This window comes from Gopherus evgoodei, chromosome 3 (assembly GCF_007399415.2).
Source record: "Gopherus evgoodei ecotype Sinaloan lineage chromosome 3, rGopEvg1_v1.p, whole genome shotgun sequence".
NCBI lineage: Eukaryota > Metazoa > Chordata > Testudines > Testudinidae > Gopherus > Gopherus evgoodei.
In genome coordinates this window covers 91,748,747-91,766,196 of record NC_044324.1, presented here as the reverse complement: position 1 = coordinate 91,766,196, position 17,450 = coordinate 91,748,747, and the positions used below count along the sequence as shown (strand labels likewise).

The 17,450-nt window shown below is 43.5% G+C and overlaps 1 protein-coding gene across 5 annotated transcripts in view; it reads left to right on the top strand.

The window, feature by feature from the left end:
- The window catches only part of BEND3 (BEN domain containing 3), a 29,533-nt gene extending 15,450 nt beyond the window's left edge, over positions 1–14,083 (top strand). For all 5 annotated transcript variants that reach the window (XM_030556047.1, XM_030556048.1, XM_030556049.1 and 2 more), the window contains one exon: positions 9,944–14,083. In XM_030556047.1, coding sequence (XP_030411907.1) covers positions 9,944–12,196 — 2,253 coding nt within the window. In that variant the 3' untranslated portion in view covers positions 12,197–14,083. The remainder of the gene's footprint in view (positions 1–9,943) is intronic.
- The last annotated feature ends 3,367 nt before the right edge of the window (positions 14,084–17,450 follow it).

The following is a 17,450-nucleotide window of genomic DNA, read 5'->3' as shown; positions in this document are numbered from 1 at the left end:
TGTTGAAGGGGGCAGTGGCTCCATCAGACAATATTTCGCCTGTCATGCTGTCATGAAAAAGGCCTAAAATCTGGACAAATTTTCTTGGGCAGCCAAGTCATGTTAGAATAGTCCAAAGGGCTTCCCTGTTGACAGTATCAAATGCCTTTGTCAGATCTGAGAAGACAGCATACAGGTGCATGTTCTGTTCAATGCACTTCTCTTGTATTTGTCTGACAGCAAACACCATGTCGACTGTGCTCCGGCTAGGTCAAAAACCGCATTGAGTTTCAGGTAGATTTGCCTTGGAAATACTGGCTATTAGGCGGTTCAAGATGATACGGGCGATGTTCTTCTCACCAACGGAGAGGAGGGATATGCCTCTATAATTTCCACATTCTGCTTTGCTGCCTTTGTTCTTGAAAAGAGAGACAATAGTAGTGTCGCGGAGGTCCTGTGGTATGTTTTCATCCTCCCAGATGCTGATGATCACGCTGTGTAACGCTGCTAGTGCTGCTGAACCTACTGCTTTGTATATCTCTGCTAGTATCCCATCTTTTCCAGGAGCTTTTCCTGAACTCATCTGGCTAACAGCTTTCTTAATCTCATCTATAGTGGGCAGAGAGTCAAGATCTTTGTCCGAGCAGGTTGTTGTGGAATTTCATTGAGGACGTTATTATTCACGGTTGATGGTCTATTGAGAAGGTTGCTAAAGTGTTCTCGCCATCTTTCATTGATGCCTTCTTTATCTTTAATCAGCATTGTGTTGTCTGATGAGAGCAGTGGGGTGGTCCTTAGTTTAGAAGGTCCATAGACAGTCTTAATAGCACTGAAGAACATCTTTGAGTTGTGGGTCTCAGCATAGTGCTCGATTTCTTTGGCTTTGCTCTCCCACCAGTTGTCTCATATCTGACGGAGGTCTTTCTGTGTTTTGCTCTGAAGGTATTTGAAATGGTCCCATTTGGAGACTGAGGAAGGATTGTTCTGCCATTCTATAAAGGCTTTTCTCTTTACTTCCAGAGCTGAGCATATTTCTTTTTGGTTCTCATCAAACCAATCCTGATGTGTTCTTTTCTTTGGTCCAAGAGATGTTATTGCTGTGTCAGTCACCATCTGTTTGAACTGGTCCCACTTTTCGGTTGCAGTACCGATCCGTTGTCCGTGGGATGTCAGTTTGTCATCAAGACTCTTCTGAAAGTTGTTGAAACATTGAGCATCCTTCAGTTTGGCTATGTTGAAAGCAGGTCGCACATGCTTAGGGCGTTTGTGCCGAGAGGGAGCGATGTAAAGTTGGAGAGACATCCTGACTAATCTGTGGTCTGTCCAGCATTCTGCGCCTCACATTACTCTGGTGATCATTACGTCTCGGATGTCTCGCCTTCTGACAATGGCATAATCATTACGTCTCGGATGTCTCGCCTTCTGATAACGGCCATGTACTACATAAACAAACAGGGAGGGACCTAGGGTGCATCCACGTCATTTTGTATTTATCCGCTTGTCAGAACAGATTGTTGGTAATGGTCAGGTCATTTTCAGAACAAAGGCTCGAAAGGAGTAGTCCATTGCTGTTCATTTTGCCTACACCATGTGGCCCGGTTACTCCTTTTCAGTTCTCATCAGCCCCGACTTGGGCATTGAAATCTCCAAGTAGGAGTAGTTTGTCTGTTACAGGTGTGGCCTTGATCAGTCTGTTGAGATCTTCATAGAATTGTTCCTTCGAGTTGTCAGAGCATGTTAGAGTGGGTGCATATGCACTAATGACGTTTGGCATTTAGTGGGAAGCATAGTTTCAGCAATCTTTCATTGATACCCACTGGAAGGTCTGGGAGTTGATGCATCAATGAGGTTTTCATTGCCAGACCAACTCCATGTATTCTGTCCTCTGTCTCAGTCTTACCCTTCCAGAAGAAGGTGTAACCACTTCCTGGTTCGCTCAAGAAACCTTTCCCAGGCAATCTTGTTTCACTTAATGCCGCTATATCAATGTTGTAGCTGGCTAGTTCTCGAGCAATGAGAGCTGTCCTTCTCTCAGGTCTTGCAGCAGCTTCTCGATCCATGAGGGTACGAATATTCCATACACCAATGGTAAGTTTTCTCAAATTTTTCTTTTGGTTTCAGCTGCAGATTGGGTTAAATTGCCAGCCACGGCTTGCTGGCCAGCTATTGTAGGGCAGGCAATTTTTAGGCTGCCTTTTCTAGGTGCCTCCCTTACTAGGGTGAGCAGTGCTGTCCTAAAGAGTGCTGCTTAGACGCCTGGGATGCTGCCAGGCAACTCTACTGCCCCAAGTACAGAGCTGGATGACCACCTATCCACAGGCTGCCTGCGTGCAGGATTGGGACTATGACTCCCAGTGGTAACCTCCACCTGTCGCTTTGCCCCTCCCCCATTGCCACAGAACTTCGGTGGTATGATGATGTTTGATTATTTGCACAGGACCTGTGCGTGAAAGCTTTTTAAGTGGCAGAGCCATTACACGGGAGCAATCCCACTCTCTCGACCTTAGAAGCCAAACACCAATGATACGAAAAATCGTCACGACTGGTAACTTCTTTGGTTCTTCTTTGAGTACTTGCTCATATCCATTCCAGTTAGGTGTGCGCGCGCCACGTGCACGTTCGTCGGAAGATTTTTACCCTAGCAACACTCGGTGGGTCGGCTGGGCGCCCCCTGGAGTGGCGTCACCATGGTGCCGGATATATACTCCTGCCAACCCAACCGCCCCTCAGTTCCTTCTTACCGCCCGTGTCGGTCATTGGAACAGTGGAGTACGGTTTCACTGACCTTCACCTCCCTAGCTACTCGTAGTTCTCTAGTTATTTTATTGTGTATATAGTTCAAAGTTACATAGTTATAGTTAATTTTTATTGTTCATAGTTAGTGTTATAGTTAAGAGGGGTTCGGGGATTAGCCCCTTCTCCGCACCTGGTACCGGGGCCCATGCCCAGTTCACCAGGTTTCAAACCGTGCTCGGCCTGTCATAAGCCGATGCCGACAGGAGATCCACACGACTCCTGCCTTAAGTGCCTCGGGGAATCTCACCTGACAGATAAATGTCACATTTGCAAGGCTTTTAAGCTGAGAACAAAAAAGGAACGGGACTTTCAGCTAAAGCAGCTCCTCATGGAGGCGGCTCTTACCCCTCCGCCTTCGGCACCGAGCGCTGGTCAATCAGCGGGCAGAAGTACCTCCTCGGCACCGGACCGCGCCAGTACCGCCAAGGCCTCTCGGCACTAGCCGTTGCCGGCATCGAAGTCGACTCGGCACCTCTCCCTCTCCCTGAGGTCAAGAAAGCTTAAGACTCTTGCTGCTTCCATGCCACCTGCACTGCAGCCAGAGAGCTTGTCTAAGTCGGATCGCCCAGCACTGACACCTGCTGCGGCACCGACGACATCGGCACCATCGATTCCAGTCCTATGAGGGCCGTCGAGTCCGGTGCCTGACAGCTCCCCGGCACGCGCCATGGTTGAGCTTACTATTTCCTCCATGCCAGAGACATTCTCAACGGCAAGGGATTTGATTGCTATGACAGAGTCGACGCTGCCTCAACCCCTGGCACCGCCAGTGGGAGTAATACAGTCTATTGGCAAGCCTGCCTTGATAAGACCATCCTCTGTCGGCACAGCAGAGTGTCACCGTTCACGATCACGGTCCCACAGACACTCCAGGTCCCATCGGCACTCCCGCTCCTGATGCCGCTCGCAGTCCCAGTATCGTTCTCTTCCTCGTTACCGGTCGCACTCGCGGCACCAGTCGGTATCCCGTTTGCTGGCCTGCTACTCTCAGCACCGTTCCAGCTCCTGGCACCGCTCCAGACACCGTGACTCCCATAGCCACTCCCGATGTCGAGCCTCGAGATCTCGGTCGACCTCCTGGCACCGCTCCGGTCGCAGGTCCCGATCTCGTTCCCAGTACCAGTAAGCCTCCCAGTACCAGTCCCCGGTGCCGAGTAGGGCAAGGTCCGCTAGAGACAGAGACTGGGGCTTTTCAGCACCTCCATGGCCATCCAGACATGTGTCAGTGTCGTCCCACGCGGACAGCTCTTATGCTCAGGACCGCGATTCTGATGTGCCCACCAGAGTCTTCCAAGAGACCCAGGACCAGGACCAAGGACCCCATCAGTGGTCTTTCTGGACACCTTGGGTGTACCACCAGGCCCAAAGTGTACCAGTAGTTCCGTCCCGCTCTGTCTCAGAGCACCGAGTGCCAGAGGCGACGGTTAGCCGTCCCCCTCCGACTGCTGCAGAGGAAGCCCCAGTTCACCCACCGGACTCCCAGGTTCCTCTGGATCAGGCAATCGCCCAAGAGCAACAGGCCGCCCAGGACCCGCTCGTCGCCGGCATCTCCTCTTCCTCTTCTCCAGATGAGGCGGTGGCAGGAACATCCTCCTCGGGCCCTCCTCCAATTGACCTGAGAGCCCATCAGGACCTCCTAAGGAGGGTAGCACTCAATATGAACCTCCAGGTGGAGGAGGTTCCAGAGGTAGAGGACCCAGTAGTGGACATTCTATCGGCGGATGCCCCCACTAGAGTGGCCCCACCGTTTATTCAGACCATCCAGGCAAATGCCAATACTATATGGCAGTCCCCAGCCTCTATCCCTCCTGTGGCCAGGGGAGTCAAGCATAAATATATAGTGCCCTCTAAAGAGTACGAGTATTTGTATGTCCATCCTCCTCCCTGCTCACTAGTCGCTGCCTACCTCTGCCGACGTCGGATACACGTTTTTCCATATCTGGACGGTTGGCTCATCCGAGGGGCCTCCGAAACACAAGTCACTCAGCATGTGGGCATTGTCAAGGACCTATTCACACGTCTAGGCCTGATGATCAATATAGAAAAATCTACTCTGGTTCCCACGCGGAGGTTAGACTTCATAGGAGCTATCCTGGACTCCCATCTAGCCAGAGCCTGCTTACCACAGCTGAGGTTTCAGGCGATGGCAACAATCATGCGAGGTCTACGGAATTTCCCGACGACCTCGGCTCACACTTGTCTCAGTCTCCTGGGTCACATGGCTTCCGGCATGTTTGTAACCAAACACGCCAGACTCCACCTCCATCCTCTCCAAGTTTTGCTCAACTCGGTATACCGCCTGGGCAGGGACCCGATAGACACGATAATCACCATTCCCTCGAGCAACCTAGGCTTCCTAGAATGGTGGCTGACTCCCTCCCTGGTGTGTGCAGAGATGCCGTTCCATCCGCCCCAACCCTCAATGTCCCTGACGACGGACGCATCATCTTTCAGCTGGGGTGCTCACCTCAGTCTCCTTCGTACTCAAGGCCTTTGGTCTTCTCAGGAGCTGGCATTACACATAAATGTCTGAGAACTGAGAACAGTCCGCCTGGCGTGCCAAGCGTTCCAGCAACAGTTGCGCAGCCGTTGTGTCTCAGTGTTTACAGAAAACACAACGGCCATGTACTACATAAACAAACAGGGAGGGACACGGTCCTCCCCCCTTTGTCAGGAGGCCATCCAACTCTGGGACTTTTGCATAGCCCACTTGATAGATCTGGTAGTGTCCTTTCTCCCAGGCGTTCAGAACACCCTGGCGGATCGAGTCAGCAGGTCTTTCCTGTCTCACGAGTGGTCGATCCGCCCAGACATTATGCATTCTGTTTTCCAGAAGTGGGGATTTCCCCACATAGACCTGTTCGCTTCCCGTGAGAACAGGAAATGCCAGATGTTCTGCTCCTTCCAAGGTCTCTCCCCAGGATCGATCTCGGATGCTTTCCTGATGCCGTGGAAGAGCCAGCTTCTTTATGCCTTCCCACCATTCCCGTTCAGAAGGTCCTGCTGAAACTCCGCAGGGACAGAGCGCACATCATCATGATCGCTCCAGCGTGGCCCAGGCAGCACTGGTACACCACTTTGCTCGACCTATCGATAGCCAACCCAATTACCCTGCCACTCTACCCAGACCTCATAACTCAGGACCACGGCAGGCTTCGCCATCCGGACCCGCAGGCTCTTCACCTCACGGCGTGGCTGCTGCGTGGCTAAACCAGTCAGAGTTACGTTGTTCTGAATCAGTACGACAAGTTCTCCTGGGTAGCAGAAAGCCTTCCACCCGGTCAACGTACCTGGCCAAGTGGAAGCGTTTCTCCTGCTGGTGCGAAACACTTAATCTTACTCCCACTGAGGTCTTGATCACCTCTATTTTGGACTACCTCTGGTCTTCTCAAACAGCAGGGCCTAGCAGTATCATCACTGAGGGTACACTTGGCAGCCATCTCTACCTTCCACCCAGGCGAAGGTGGTTGTTCCATGTTCTCACACCCTATGGTTTCGAGGTTCCTCAAGGGCTTGGAGTGCTTATACCCTCAAGTACGCCGCTCATCCCTGACCTGGGACTTCAATCTGGTTTTAACCAGACTTATGTCTCCCCCATTCGAGCTGTTAGCAACCTGCTTGCTGCTATACCTGTCTTGGAAGACAGCTTTCCTTGTAGCCATTACATCGGCCAGACGAGTCTCCGAGCTTAGGGCTCTTACGGTGGATCCGCTGTACACTGTGTTCCACAAAGACAAGGTGCAGTTGCGACCACACCCGGCTATCCTCCCTAAGGTGGTTTCGGCCTTTCATGTTAACCAGGACATCTTTCTCCCGATCTTCTTCCCGAAGCCACACTAAATGCGACAGGAGCAACAATTGCACTCCCTGGACGTCTGTACAGCGCTCACATTTTATATTGAGCAGACAAAACCATTTCGTAAAACACCCCAACTCTTTGTCGTGGTAGCAGACCGAATGAAAGGCCTACCTGTTTCCTCTCAGAGGATCTCATCTTGGGTGACAGCATGCATCCGCACTTGTTATGATTTGGCTCATACTTCCCCAAGGCACATCACCGCGCATTCTACCAGGGCTCAGGCTTCATCTGCCGCCTTCCTGGCTCGTGTACCTATCCAGGAGATATGTCGCGCAGCTACCTAGTCCTCGGTCCACACCTTTGCTTCGCATTATGCTCTGGTTCAACAGTCAAGAGATGATGCAGCCTTTGGCTCAGCAGTTTTGCATTCTGCCACATCTCACTCCGATCCCACTGCCTAGGTAAGATTTGGGAATCACCTAACTGGAATGGATATGAGCAAGCACTCGAAGAAGAAAGGACGGTTACTCACCTTTGTAACTGTTGTTCTTCGAGATGTGTTGCTCATATCCATTCCAAACCTGCCCTCCTTCCCCACTGTCGGAGTAGCCGGCAAGAAGGAACTGAGGGGCGGTTGGGTCGGCAGGAGTATATATCCGGCGCCATGGTGGCGCCACTCCAGGGGGCACTCAGCCGACCCACCGAGTGTTGCTAGGGTAAAAATCTTCCGACGAACGTGCACGCGGCGCGTGCACACCTAACTGGAATGGATATGAGCAACACATCTCAAAGAACAACAGTTACAAAGGTGAGTAACTGTCTTTTGCAGTGGATGGCTGTCATAAACAGATAATTAAAGGTTAATATCTCTTTTAGCTGTAAAGGGTTAACAAGCTCAGTAAACCTGGCTGACACCTGACCAGAGGACCAATTGGGGGACAAGATACTTTCAAATCTTGGTGGAGGGAAGTCTTTGTTTGTGCTTTTTGTTTTGGGAGTTGTTCGCTCTTGGGATTAAGAGGGACCAGACGTACATCCAGGCTCTCCAAATCTTTCTGAATCAGTCTTTCATGTTTCAAAATTGTAAGTAATAGCCAGGCAAGGCGGATTAGTCTTATGTTTGTTTTCTCAACTTGTGAATGTTTCTTTTTGCTGGAAGGATTTTTACCTCTGTTTGCTATACCTTTGAATCTAAGGCTAGAGGGGGTTTCCTCTAGGCTATATGAATCTGAGTACCCTGTAAAATATTTTCCATCCTGATTTTACAGAGATGATTTTTACCTTTTCTTTCTTTAATTAAAAGCTTTCTTTTTTAAGAACCTGATTGATTTTTTCTTGTTTAAGATCCAAGGGGATTGGGTCTGAACTCACCAGGGATTGGTAAGGGGGAAAGGGAGGGGGAATGGTTAATTCCTCCTTGTTTTAAGATCCGATGAGTTTAAATCTGTGTTCACCAGGGAATTGGTGAAGCCTCCCAAGGCAACCCAGGGAGGGGAAAGTCTGGGGTGGGGACAGGGAGTGTGCCAAACACTGAATTTCTGGCTGGTGGCAGCGTTACCAGATCTAAGCTAGTAATTAAGCTTAGAAGTGTTCATGCAGGTCCCCACTTTTGTACTCTAAAGTTCAAAGTGGGGAAAGAAACCTTGACAATGGCCTTGATGTCTTTTGTGCCTTTTTAAGCCCTCCGCTTTCCACAAAGCGTTGCAGAACCACCTTGGCCGTTGGATCATAATGATCTCTTTCGCCCAGTCCGCCGGAGCTGACGTCGCATGTGGGTAGGCATATCCCTAATTCACTGAGGGTTTGAGTCCCATCAGTTACACTCACCTTGTTTGGCCGGCGTGTCGAAGCTGTTGCCCAGGGTGTGGCCGCTGCGCATGCTGCAGCTACTTGGAGCCACAGATGAGAGCTGAGTGACAGGTGGGGACCAAAGTGGACAGACTACCCCCGAAGGGGTATGACAAGTCCCCCGATCAGAGGTACTACCCCTCCCTGGGCACCCCATAGACCCCTTCAGTGGTGTTACACTTGTGTAAATGGGCAAGATATGGCACTGTAATTGGAATTTAGCTTATTCTGGTGATGATGCATGAGGTAGAGTAGAACCCAGCTTGATCTCCCCTATATGTTTGGGCTCTGCATTACTTATAGGACTAAAAAGTAATGTAAACTTATTTTTGTCACTAGGGTAAGCAGATATGAGTGTGAATACACATAGGAAGCAGATTAGCTGAGTAAGAAGGTGCTGCCATTTTTTTTACGCTATTGTTTTTCAGAGAAGATCTGCCATCTAAGGGCCTGATCCTAGGATGGGACTTACAGTTGCTCATCACCTCTTAACCTCTGGCCCATAGTCTGTATTTCATTGCTTTTTAATATTTTAATGCAAGTTCTTTATTTTTTGTCTAATTAATATTCTGTCTAGCAAGCTGGGGAAAAATTCAATATGGTCAGATTCAAAATGTGTGTGTGTTCTCACATGATTTTGAGTTCTGTGTATTGTAATTTTTTGTTGTTGTTCACCTACTTAATTTTCTAGGAGTTATTCACAATATCCATGTGCTTGAAAAAAGTAAATAAATAAATGATGAGCTAAATATTTACAGTGAATTAATGAAAACATTTGCTTCAGAACTCAAACTATGAGGAACGGTTAGGAAATGCAGTGCTTAAAAATAATTTATAGCATGAATTCTTAAAGAGTTCACTACTAACTGGTTTAGAACCATGAAGAATTCAATGAATATAAATGTCTCTGCCTTTCAGAAATAGATCATTCTACTTTCATTTTTAAAAGGCCTTTTCACTAATTATATTGGGGGGGGTTAAGTTGTGTTGGTATCATAGAGTTGTCCCTGAATTGGACTGCTGGGGGTAAATACTTGCACACATTTTTCAGAGCCAAAGGAGAAAAAATTAACACACCTATCAAGGCTGTTGGACCACAATGTCCTCCTTGGGTGGTAGTAGGGAAAGTAATGAAACATTAAAATACAGTTGGGGGAGCAGTGAGGTTGTGGCTAGATCACAGGATTCAGAATCAGAAAACATGAATTCAGACACAAAGTGGGAGGTAATGATAAGCATTTAAAGCTCTCTGGGTAAAAATGCCAAGTATTATGATTGTATAGTTATCCCATAACAGAGGTTATGAACAAAGAAGTAAAATAATACTTTCCCTGTAAAGCATGTTTGGTGATTGTTTTCCTTCAGTACATTTATGAACTTGGTTTATATAGCACAGTTGGGTTCATTAATGAAAATTAGACAATGCATATTTATTTAATGACGCCTACCTGTGGAACACAAATTTGTAGCTATTATTTTAAAGCAAACTGTCTTACTAATACGACGTTTGTTGATTCATAGGGCCTTATTTCAAACATGAAGAACCGAGATATTGGGTCACCTGCTCAGGTAAATGTAGAGCAGCCTAACAAGAACAAGAATCCCAATATAACATGGCTGTGTGAAGAAGAACCCTTCAATGACGTGACCACTCCATCCTATAAGAAACCCCTGTATGGCATCTCACACAAAATTACAGAGAAGAAGAGCACACAAGGGGCAGAGCAGTTTTCTTCTTATGAGCTATTTGAAAAGGTCAATCCAAGCAGCCCCTGCCATCTGCGGAATTTGAGTGATCAACGCAAAAGGGATTCTGCTGCTACCATCGCTGTTACAGCTTCCACCGCAGATTCTGATCCAAACATATATTCTTTGATACAGAAAATGTTTTACACCCTCAACACCCTGAATTCCAATATGACTCAGCTTCACAGTAAGGTTGACCTGTTGTCTCTTGAGGTCAGCAGAATTAAAAAGCATGTCAGCCCAACAGAGTCTGTAGCAGAGTTCAGGCCTCCCCCAGAGTACCAGCTAACCGCTGCAGAACTCAAACAGATCATGGATCAGAGCACATCAGGTGGAGATTTGGCTTGTCGGTTACTAGTTCAGCTTTTCCCAGAGCTCTTCAGCGATGAGGAGTTCAACAGGAGCTGCAGCACATGTGGCTTCCTTAACAAAAAGAAGCTTGAATCGCTTCATTTGCAGCTTATCCGAAACTATGTGGAAGTTTGTTATCCTTCTGTGAAGAATAATGCTGTGTGGCAGGTGGAGTGTTTGCCTCAAGTTAATGACTTTTTCAGTAGGTTTTGGGCGCAAAGAGAAATGGAAAATAGTCAGCAAAGTGTGCAGTCATCCAGTTTTTATGAGTCTGAACAGGTAGAGTCGTCTCATTTCATTGAGGATAAAGAGCAGGGGGAAGCTTTGTCTCTGGACAGGGATGATGCCACCACCTCAGATTATGTTCTGGATGCTCAGGATCTCAATGAATTTTTAGATGAAGCTTCATCCCCTGGGGAATTTTCTGTGTTTTTGTTACACAGATTATTTCCTGAGCTCTTTGACCACAGGAACCTGGCTGAAAGATATAACTGCTATGGAGATTCTGGGAAGCAAGAGCTGGATCCTCATCGCCTTCAGATAATTCGAAGATACACAGAAATTTACTTTCCTGATGTGCAGGAAGAGGAGGCGTGGTTGCAGCAGTGTGCACAGCGAATAAATGATGAACTTGAAAGTATGTATATGGATGGGAGTGAGTGTGAACAGATGAGAGACGACTGCTATGATTCTTCTAGTTTGCCTGATGATGTATCTATCATAAAAGTGGAAGACAGCTTTGAATATGAAAGGCCAGGAAGAAGGTCAAAAAAGATTTGGCTTGTGCCCATAGACTTTGATAAACTTGACATTCCCCCTCCCGATTTTGATGTTCCTATCCCGGATTACCTGCTGAACAAGGAACAAATTAAAAATATATATGAAAGCAGTCTGTCCATAGGAAATTTTGCATCTCGATTGCTTGTTCACTTATTCCCTGAACTGTTTACTCATGAAAATCTAAGGAAGCAATACAACTGTAGCGGATCACTAGGCAAGAAACAACTTGATCCAAGCAGGATTAAATTAATTCGACACTATGTGCAAATATTGTACCCAAGAGCAAAGAACGATAGAGTATGGACATTGGAATTTGTTGGGAAGCTTGATGAGAGATGTCGACGCAGGGATACCGAACAGAGGCGCACATACCAACAGCAGCGGAAAGTTCATGTTCCAGGGCCTGAGAGGAGAGAATTTCTTACCTATGCAATAAACCCAGAAAGATTCAGAGAAGAGTTTGAAGGGCCACCACTGCCGCCAGAAAGAAGCAGCAAAGATTTCTGCAAGATACCACTTGATGAACTTGTCGTTCCTTCCCCAGACTTCCCTGTGCCTTCTCTGTACATGCTATCTGATAAAGAGGTAAGAGAGATAGTACAGCAGAGCCTTTCTGTGGGAAACTTTGCTGCCAGGCTTCTAGTAAGGCTCTTTCCAGAGCTCTTTACCCCAGAGAATCTCAGACTGCAATATAACCATTCAGGTGCTTGTAACAAGAAGCAACTTGATCCCACCAGACTCAGATTGATCCGTCATTATGTTGAAGCAGTTTACCCCGTGGAGAAAATGGAAGAAGTGTGGCATTATGAATGTATACCAAGCATCGATGAAAGATGCCGGCGTCCCAACAGGAAAAAGTGTGATATACTGAAAAAAGCCAAGAAAGCAAAAAAGTAACAGGCTCTCTAAATTCTTCAGACTTTGACCACTAAATTATTTGGGAAGAGCATATTTTGTTCTAGACTGGAAGCCTGATCTTACTATGGAATCTAAGGGCGATCAGCCCCTAGGAATATTGGGCGCTAAGATTGTTACTTTTTAATATGTGTGTTGCACATATAAGGGCACTGCAACAGTGGAAAGTGGTTTACTACATTTGTACATGATAAAGACCATAAATGATCAGTGATGAAGTCACTAATGACTCATTAAGAGCATGACTTTTGCTGGTGCAAATACACATATTAAGTGTATTAGTCCTCTCCCCACTTTTGCATCTTCCATTTTTATCACTTTTTTTAATAATAAAAAAAAACTTTTAAAAAATCATTGTGCTCTTCGGGGCAGTTTTGCATTAAACCCTTTTAAACATCAAGGTTAAATAATTTGGAATCTGAATTATTTTTTAGCTTGCAAATTTTGTTTTTGAAAGTGCCATGTTCATTGAGAATGATTGAAACATCAGACTTGGTTACTATAGTAATTACAGCTATCCCTTTGTTTTGTTCTTGATGATAATGAAAATAACAGGAGGTCAATACTGGGTCAAATGTAATTTCCTTTTTGACTGTTACCAATATATTATTTCCATTTCTATAAGAGCTAAGACTTGATTAGACACAATGTGTTTTTACGTTGAGATGGTAGTCCTGATCCTTCACCCTTACTCATGTAAGTTATTTCATTGTCTTCAATATGGCTACTGAGAACTGCTTCAGTGAATAGGGTTAGAAAACAGAATCAAGCCCTGTAATAGCAGAATGTGTTGCTATTGCCTGTTAGTCTCTCTCTTTTTAGAAAAAGTACTTGAAACAAGGAATGTACAAAAACATTTAAGTCCTTATTCTTCATCAGAATTATGATTCCAAAGTTTCCAGTATTAAATCAAATATTTAATAAGCAAAAGGTAAATACAAAGATTTGATTCTGTGGTAGAAGTGAATGCTGCAGGGTTCCCCCCCATGAGCTGTGGTGATATGCTGTGTTTGTGTGAATACAGCACAACCTGGAGTCTCTGAATGTCATAGGGATATTGAAAATTCCTTTGATTATCCAAATTGATTTAGTGTAATTAATATCTGTCTGGAAATGTAATCTTGTATGGTTAAAATTAGGTTCAGATTAAAAAGATTGCATTATAATTAGTTATAATGAAGAACATCCTAAGTCTATTGTGACTTCACAGTTTCTGATCTGTCCTTGAAGAGTGCTGCATTAAAATCAGAACCTGATTTTCCTCTCAGTTACGTTGCTGTAAAGCAGGATGTCTGTTGATGTCAATAGTTTGAGAGAATCGAGCCTTCCGTTAGATGTTAGTCATGGCAGTGATCGTTTAACACTGACCATCCCTTGACCATCTTGAGATTTGTTGAGGTTCTCTGTGGTCCTCTTTTGTTATTTATTTAGATGGATCATAGTATCACATTTCAGTTAAGCCCCAGTGTAAATTTCTATTTTAGCAATTGTATTAAACTACAAAATACTTGATATTTTTACTTCAGTTTTTTAGAATTTACTGGTCTCAGAATCATGTTGACCCCTTGCTTTTTAAAAAATATATATTTTTTTCTAATGGCAAGAATTAGCAAAGTTATTTTACAGTGTTAAAGCAGTAGTAAGTCACAGTAGAGAGTAGAACTCATCCATTTTCCCCTATGTGCTAGCAACATCCTTAAAGAATGTATGATGAGAGTCATGATTGTACTGAATAATCGAATACTGTTTAAATTCACTTAAATCTCTCCTGTTGGCATAAGTAATAGCAGACCATGCGCAAAATGGATATCAGCGCAAATATGGTTATAAATAAAGTGAGAACATTTTACCAAAGATAATGCACTTATACCATGCCTGAATCCTACCTTTCATTTTAGTACATATTTTTAGCAAACTGAATATATCAGAAATGCAAGGTTTTTTATAATTATATGCTACTAAGCACCTCTTTGTGAACAATTACACATGCATTTTTATGTGCTATATAAAATGTCATGAAAATAGTAAAAGTATTTTAATTTAAAGTTGAAAATGGCTAGCATGTATTCTGCAGCCCAAAAGGTAAGGAATGTTATATGCAGATTTTCTTTATAGTTTCTTTATCTTAATTTCACATTTGTTTCAACAATAAAGTATGTCAGATCCCGTTGAGAACTTCAACGTATCTTAAACTTGTACATGGTTGGTAAATAGATTATATGAATGCATGGAATTTTGTACCACAACATACAATTTTAAGATATATTGACATTTTCAATGAGTTTTGATATTCATTTGGTACATTTGGCTTCATAAGACAACCAAATGAATCTATTTATATGACACACTGATCAATATATGAGGGGTTTTATTTTAAAAAAATTACGTTATCAAAAGTGGACAGCTCAACAGAAATGGTCTCTTTTTTCAATTTCTGGTCAAATTATTATAGTCTGCTTATATATTATATATTCTTCTGATCTGATTGTCTTGTTGGATTGCCCACAATCCTTCTCTGACCTGACATCCTTTTGAAAGGCAGTTTGATATAAAGGCAAAATACACCTAAAAAGTGACAGCTTGCAAAGGAAACTTGTTGAGGTGCATTTGGAAGTGAATTCATCCAATTGGTCAAGTAATGAAATGTATATGTTGTTAAAAAAGAAATGCTGGCTCGTGATTGGCTATGAACAGACTCATAAACTGTCAGGTTTTTTATTTAACTTTTCTAAAGTCTGTTACTAAGATCTGAAGTAACATTAACCAATCAGACTGAATACACAAGTGAGGGCATCTTGATTAGCTGCAACTGCGCTAATGTCATCTCCCTTTTAGAATGCTATTTTAAAAGGACAAATAGTCACTGATTTCAAACGTAGGCTATCTGGAGAGATTCCCAGATATTAAATGAAAACATTCGGAACATATGTAATCATACACACACTGATTTCATATTAACTATACATGGTTTTACTTCAGTAAATCCTGTTGAGATGAATGTCAGAAGTCTAAGTATCTGTTTATTATAACTTTAATATAACACCTTTGGTAAGTATTAAACAACTCTCTCTTACAGAGATTCTAAAGGAAACAGCATAGTATTCAATGGCTCTATAGTGTCTAGTGTGATTGTCAGAATTTTCCCAACAGAAAAAAGGACTGCAAGTCTGCTACAAAATTAATGTAGCACCTTTTTATTTTATTTTATTTTGGTGTCTCACCAATTTCACACAGATGAAACACTTAACTAAGGAACTGTGCAAGGGTTTAAAATGTATATATTCTTTTCTGAAATTTGAATGGGAAAATGAATCTACTGCTGAGAAGTTCTTGCAGTTATCCAGGGAATCTGGCAACTGTATTAGCAGGGAAATGCAAATAGTATATTTTCATGAGAGAAAAATACTTCCTATTTGAAAGGATTACATTTGATTACTATTAAGAGTAAGATGTAGCCCTGAGCATTTTGTCATAATTTTGTTATTATGAATAAAAAAGTACTTTATCATCATAGGAAAAATGTTCAGAAGCAGTTCTATTTTTCTATCTTCAAGTTAAGATAGTTTGTATATCAATTTTATTTCTGAATTCATTTCTTTTAAATTCAGACAAATCTTGTTTTACTATTGTGTAATACTTTTGTAACAGTGGTGCCCAGAGGCCCCAATCAGGATCAGGGCACTCTAGTGCTCTGTACTGTACAAACACATGATGACATCACTGCACTGAAGATCTTGAAATCACAGTGAAAAATTGAGGAGAGTTCAAACCTCTGACTTTAAGAGTAAGTCACTGAAATTTTGGGATTGCCTTTGACACAAACTATGTATTATTTGGATGCTATAACTTTCTTTTTCCAAGTCAGTTGTTTTCATTGTTACCACTATTCAGTTGGCGGCTAATGCAAGTATAAACTTTTCCCATCAGTATTCCAAAGATGCTTTAAAAAAAAAAAAGTATGTTTTGGGTGCTTTTACTGCAAATCTGAACCCTGTTTTTGCTCCCTTCCTTAACTCGATGCTGCCACATGATTATCATCCATTCCTGGGAATCTATTCTTCATGTTGGGTACTACTGCCTGTCCATGGACACTCGTCCTACAGACACATTTCGGTTAAGGATCAGCTGTCTACCATCTTTCCCATCTTGGCACATAAGATGTACCATGTGCTTTCGTTACCCAGCCACAGCAAATCTGAGGAGAGAACTTCAAGATCTGCCCTACAGTGCTTTCATAAACTTCATCTTGTTTCTCTCACCCCACAAGACCCATTCAAATAAACCTATTAGCAGTGAGATTCTTCTTAATTTATTAAAACAAATTATTCTAATAATAAAATGTTAGTAATTATGTTTGTCCGGGGATTATACAACTCCTATTCTGAGTAGCTGTCAGTAAGCATATAATTAGTTCCTTCTCCCTACAGAGAGCTGTCCCTGGATTACCATGTCTAGATCAGCCACCCAAATGCAAATAATCTGTAACTAAAAAAGATCAACCAAGTTCCATCATACTCCAAGGACTTGCTTTTTCTAGCTTTACCTCACCTGGTTGCCAGAATCTAGACTCCCACCTCACACATCTTTTCATACATCTTCCTTATTCACATCTATATGCTCTCTTCCTGCTCCTTTGAGACTTGACCTGCTGTTGCATGGACAGAACTTCTACTTGTCCCATTTCCTGCCCTATCCCACAATGTGACCATGGTTCATGTAGCAATTTTTCTCCTTTAGTAACCATTCTTAAAGGGAAACCTTGATTGTCATTAGAGAAGCAGAGCTTATAAAAGGGATCCCCAAAAAGTAGAATGGCTGGGAGAATGATTTTTTTCCTGTGAAAATTTTTGATAAAACTTAAATTTGTTTCAAACTTTTCTGTGGAAATTTTCAAATTTTCATCTAAAAACCTTTTCAATTTTCAGCAACCAAAACTGAAAAAAATGCAGTTGGTCAGATGAAATGTTTTGGTAGTAATAAAAAGAAAACCTTCAAAACATCCCAAAACAGTTCTTTGGTTGCTGACATCTACCCCCACACCCCCTCAAAAAAAAAATCCTAATGTGTTGACTGCCAAAACCTAAAAACTTGGGAAAATTGCTATTTCCTGCAGAAATTTCCATTGCAACAAAATAGCCATTTTCTGTTAAACTTGAATGGAAAAATTTCTACGCACAGGAGTTTTATATTGGTCTGGTACAGTGCTTGGGTGATTCTGCTGAGCTTCCTTCACTTT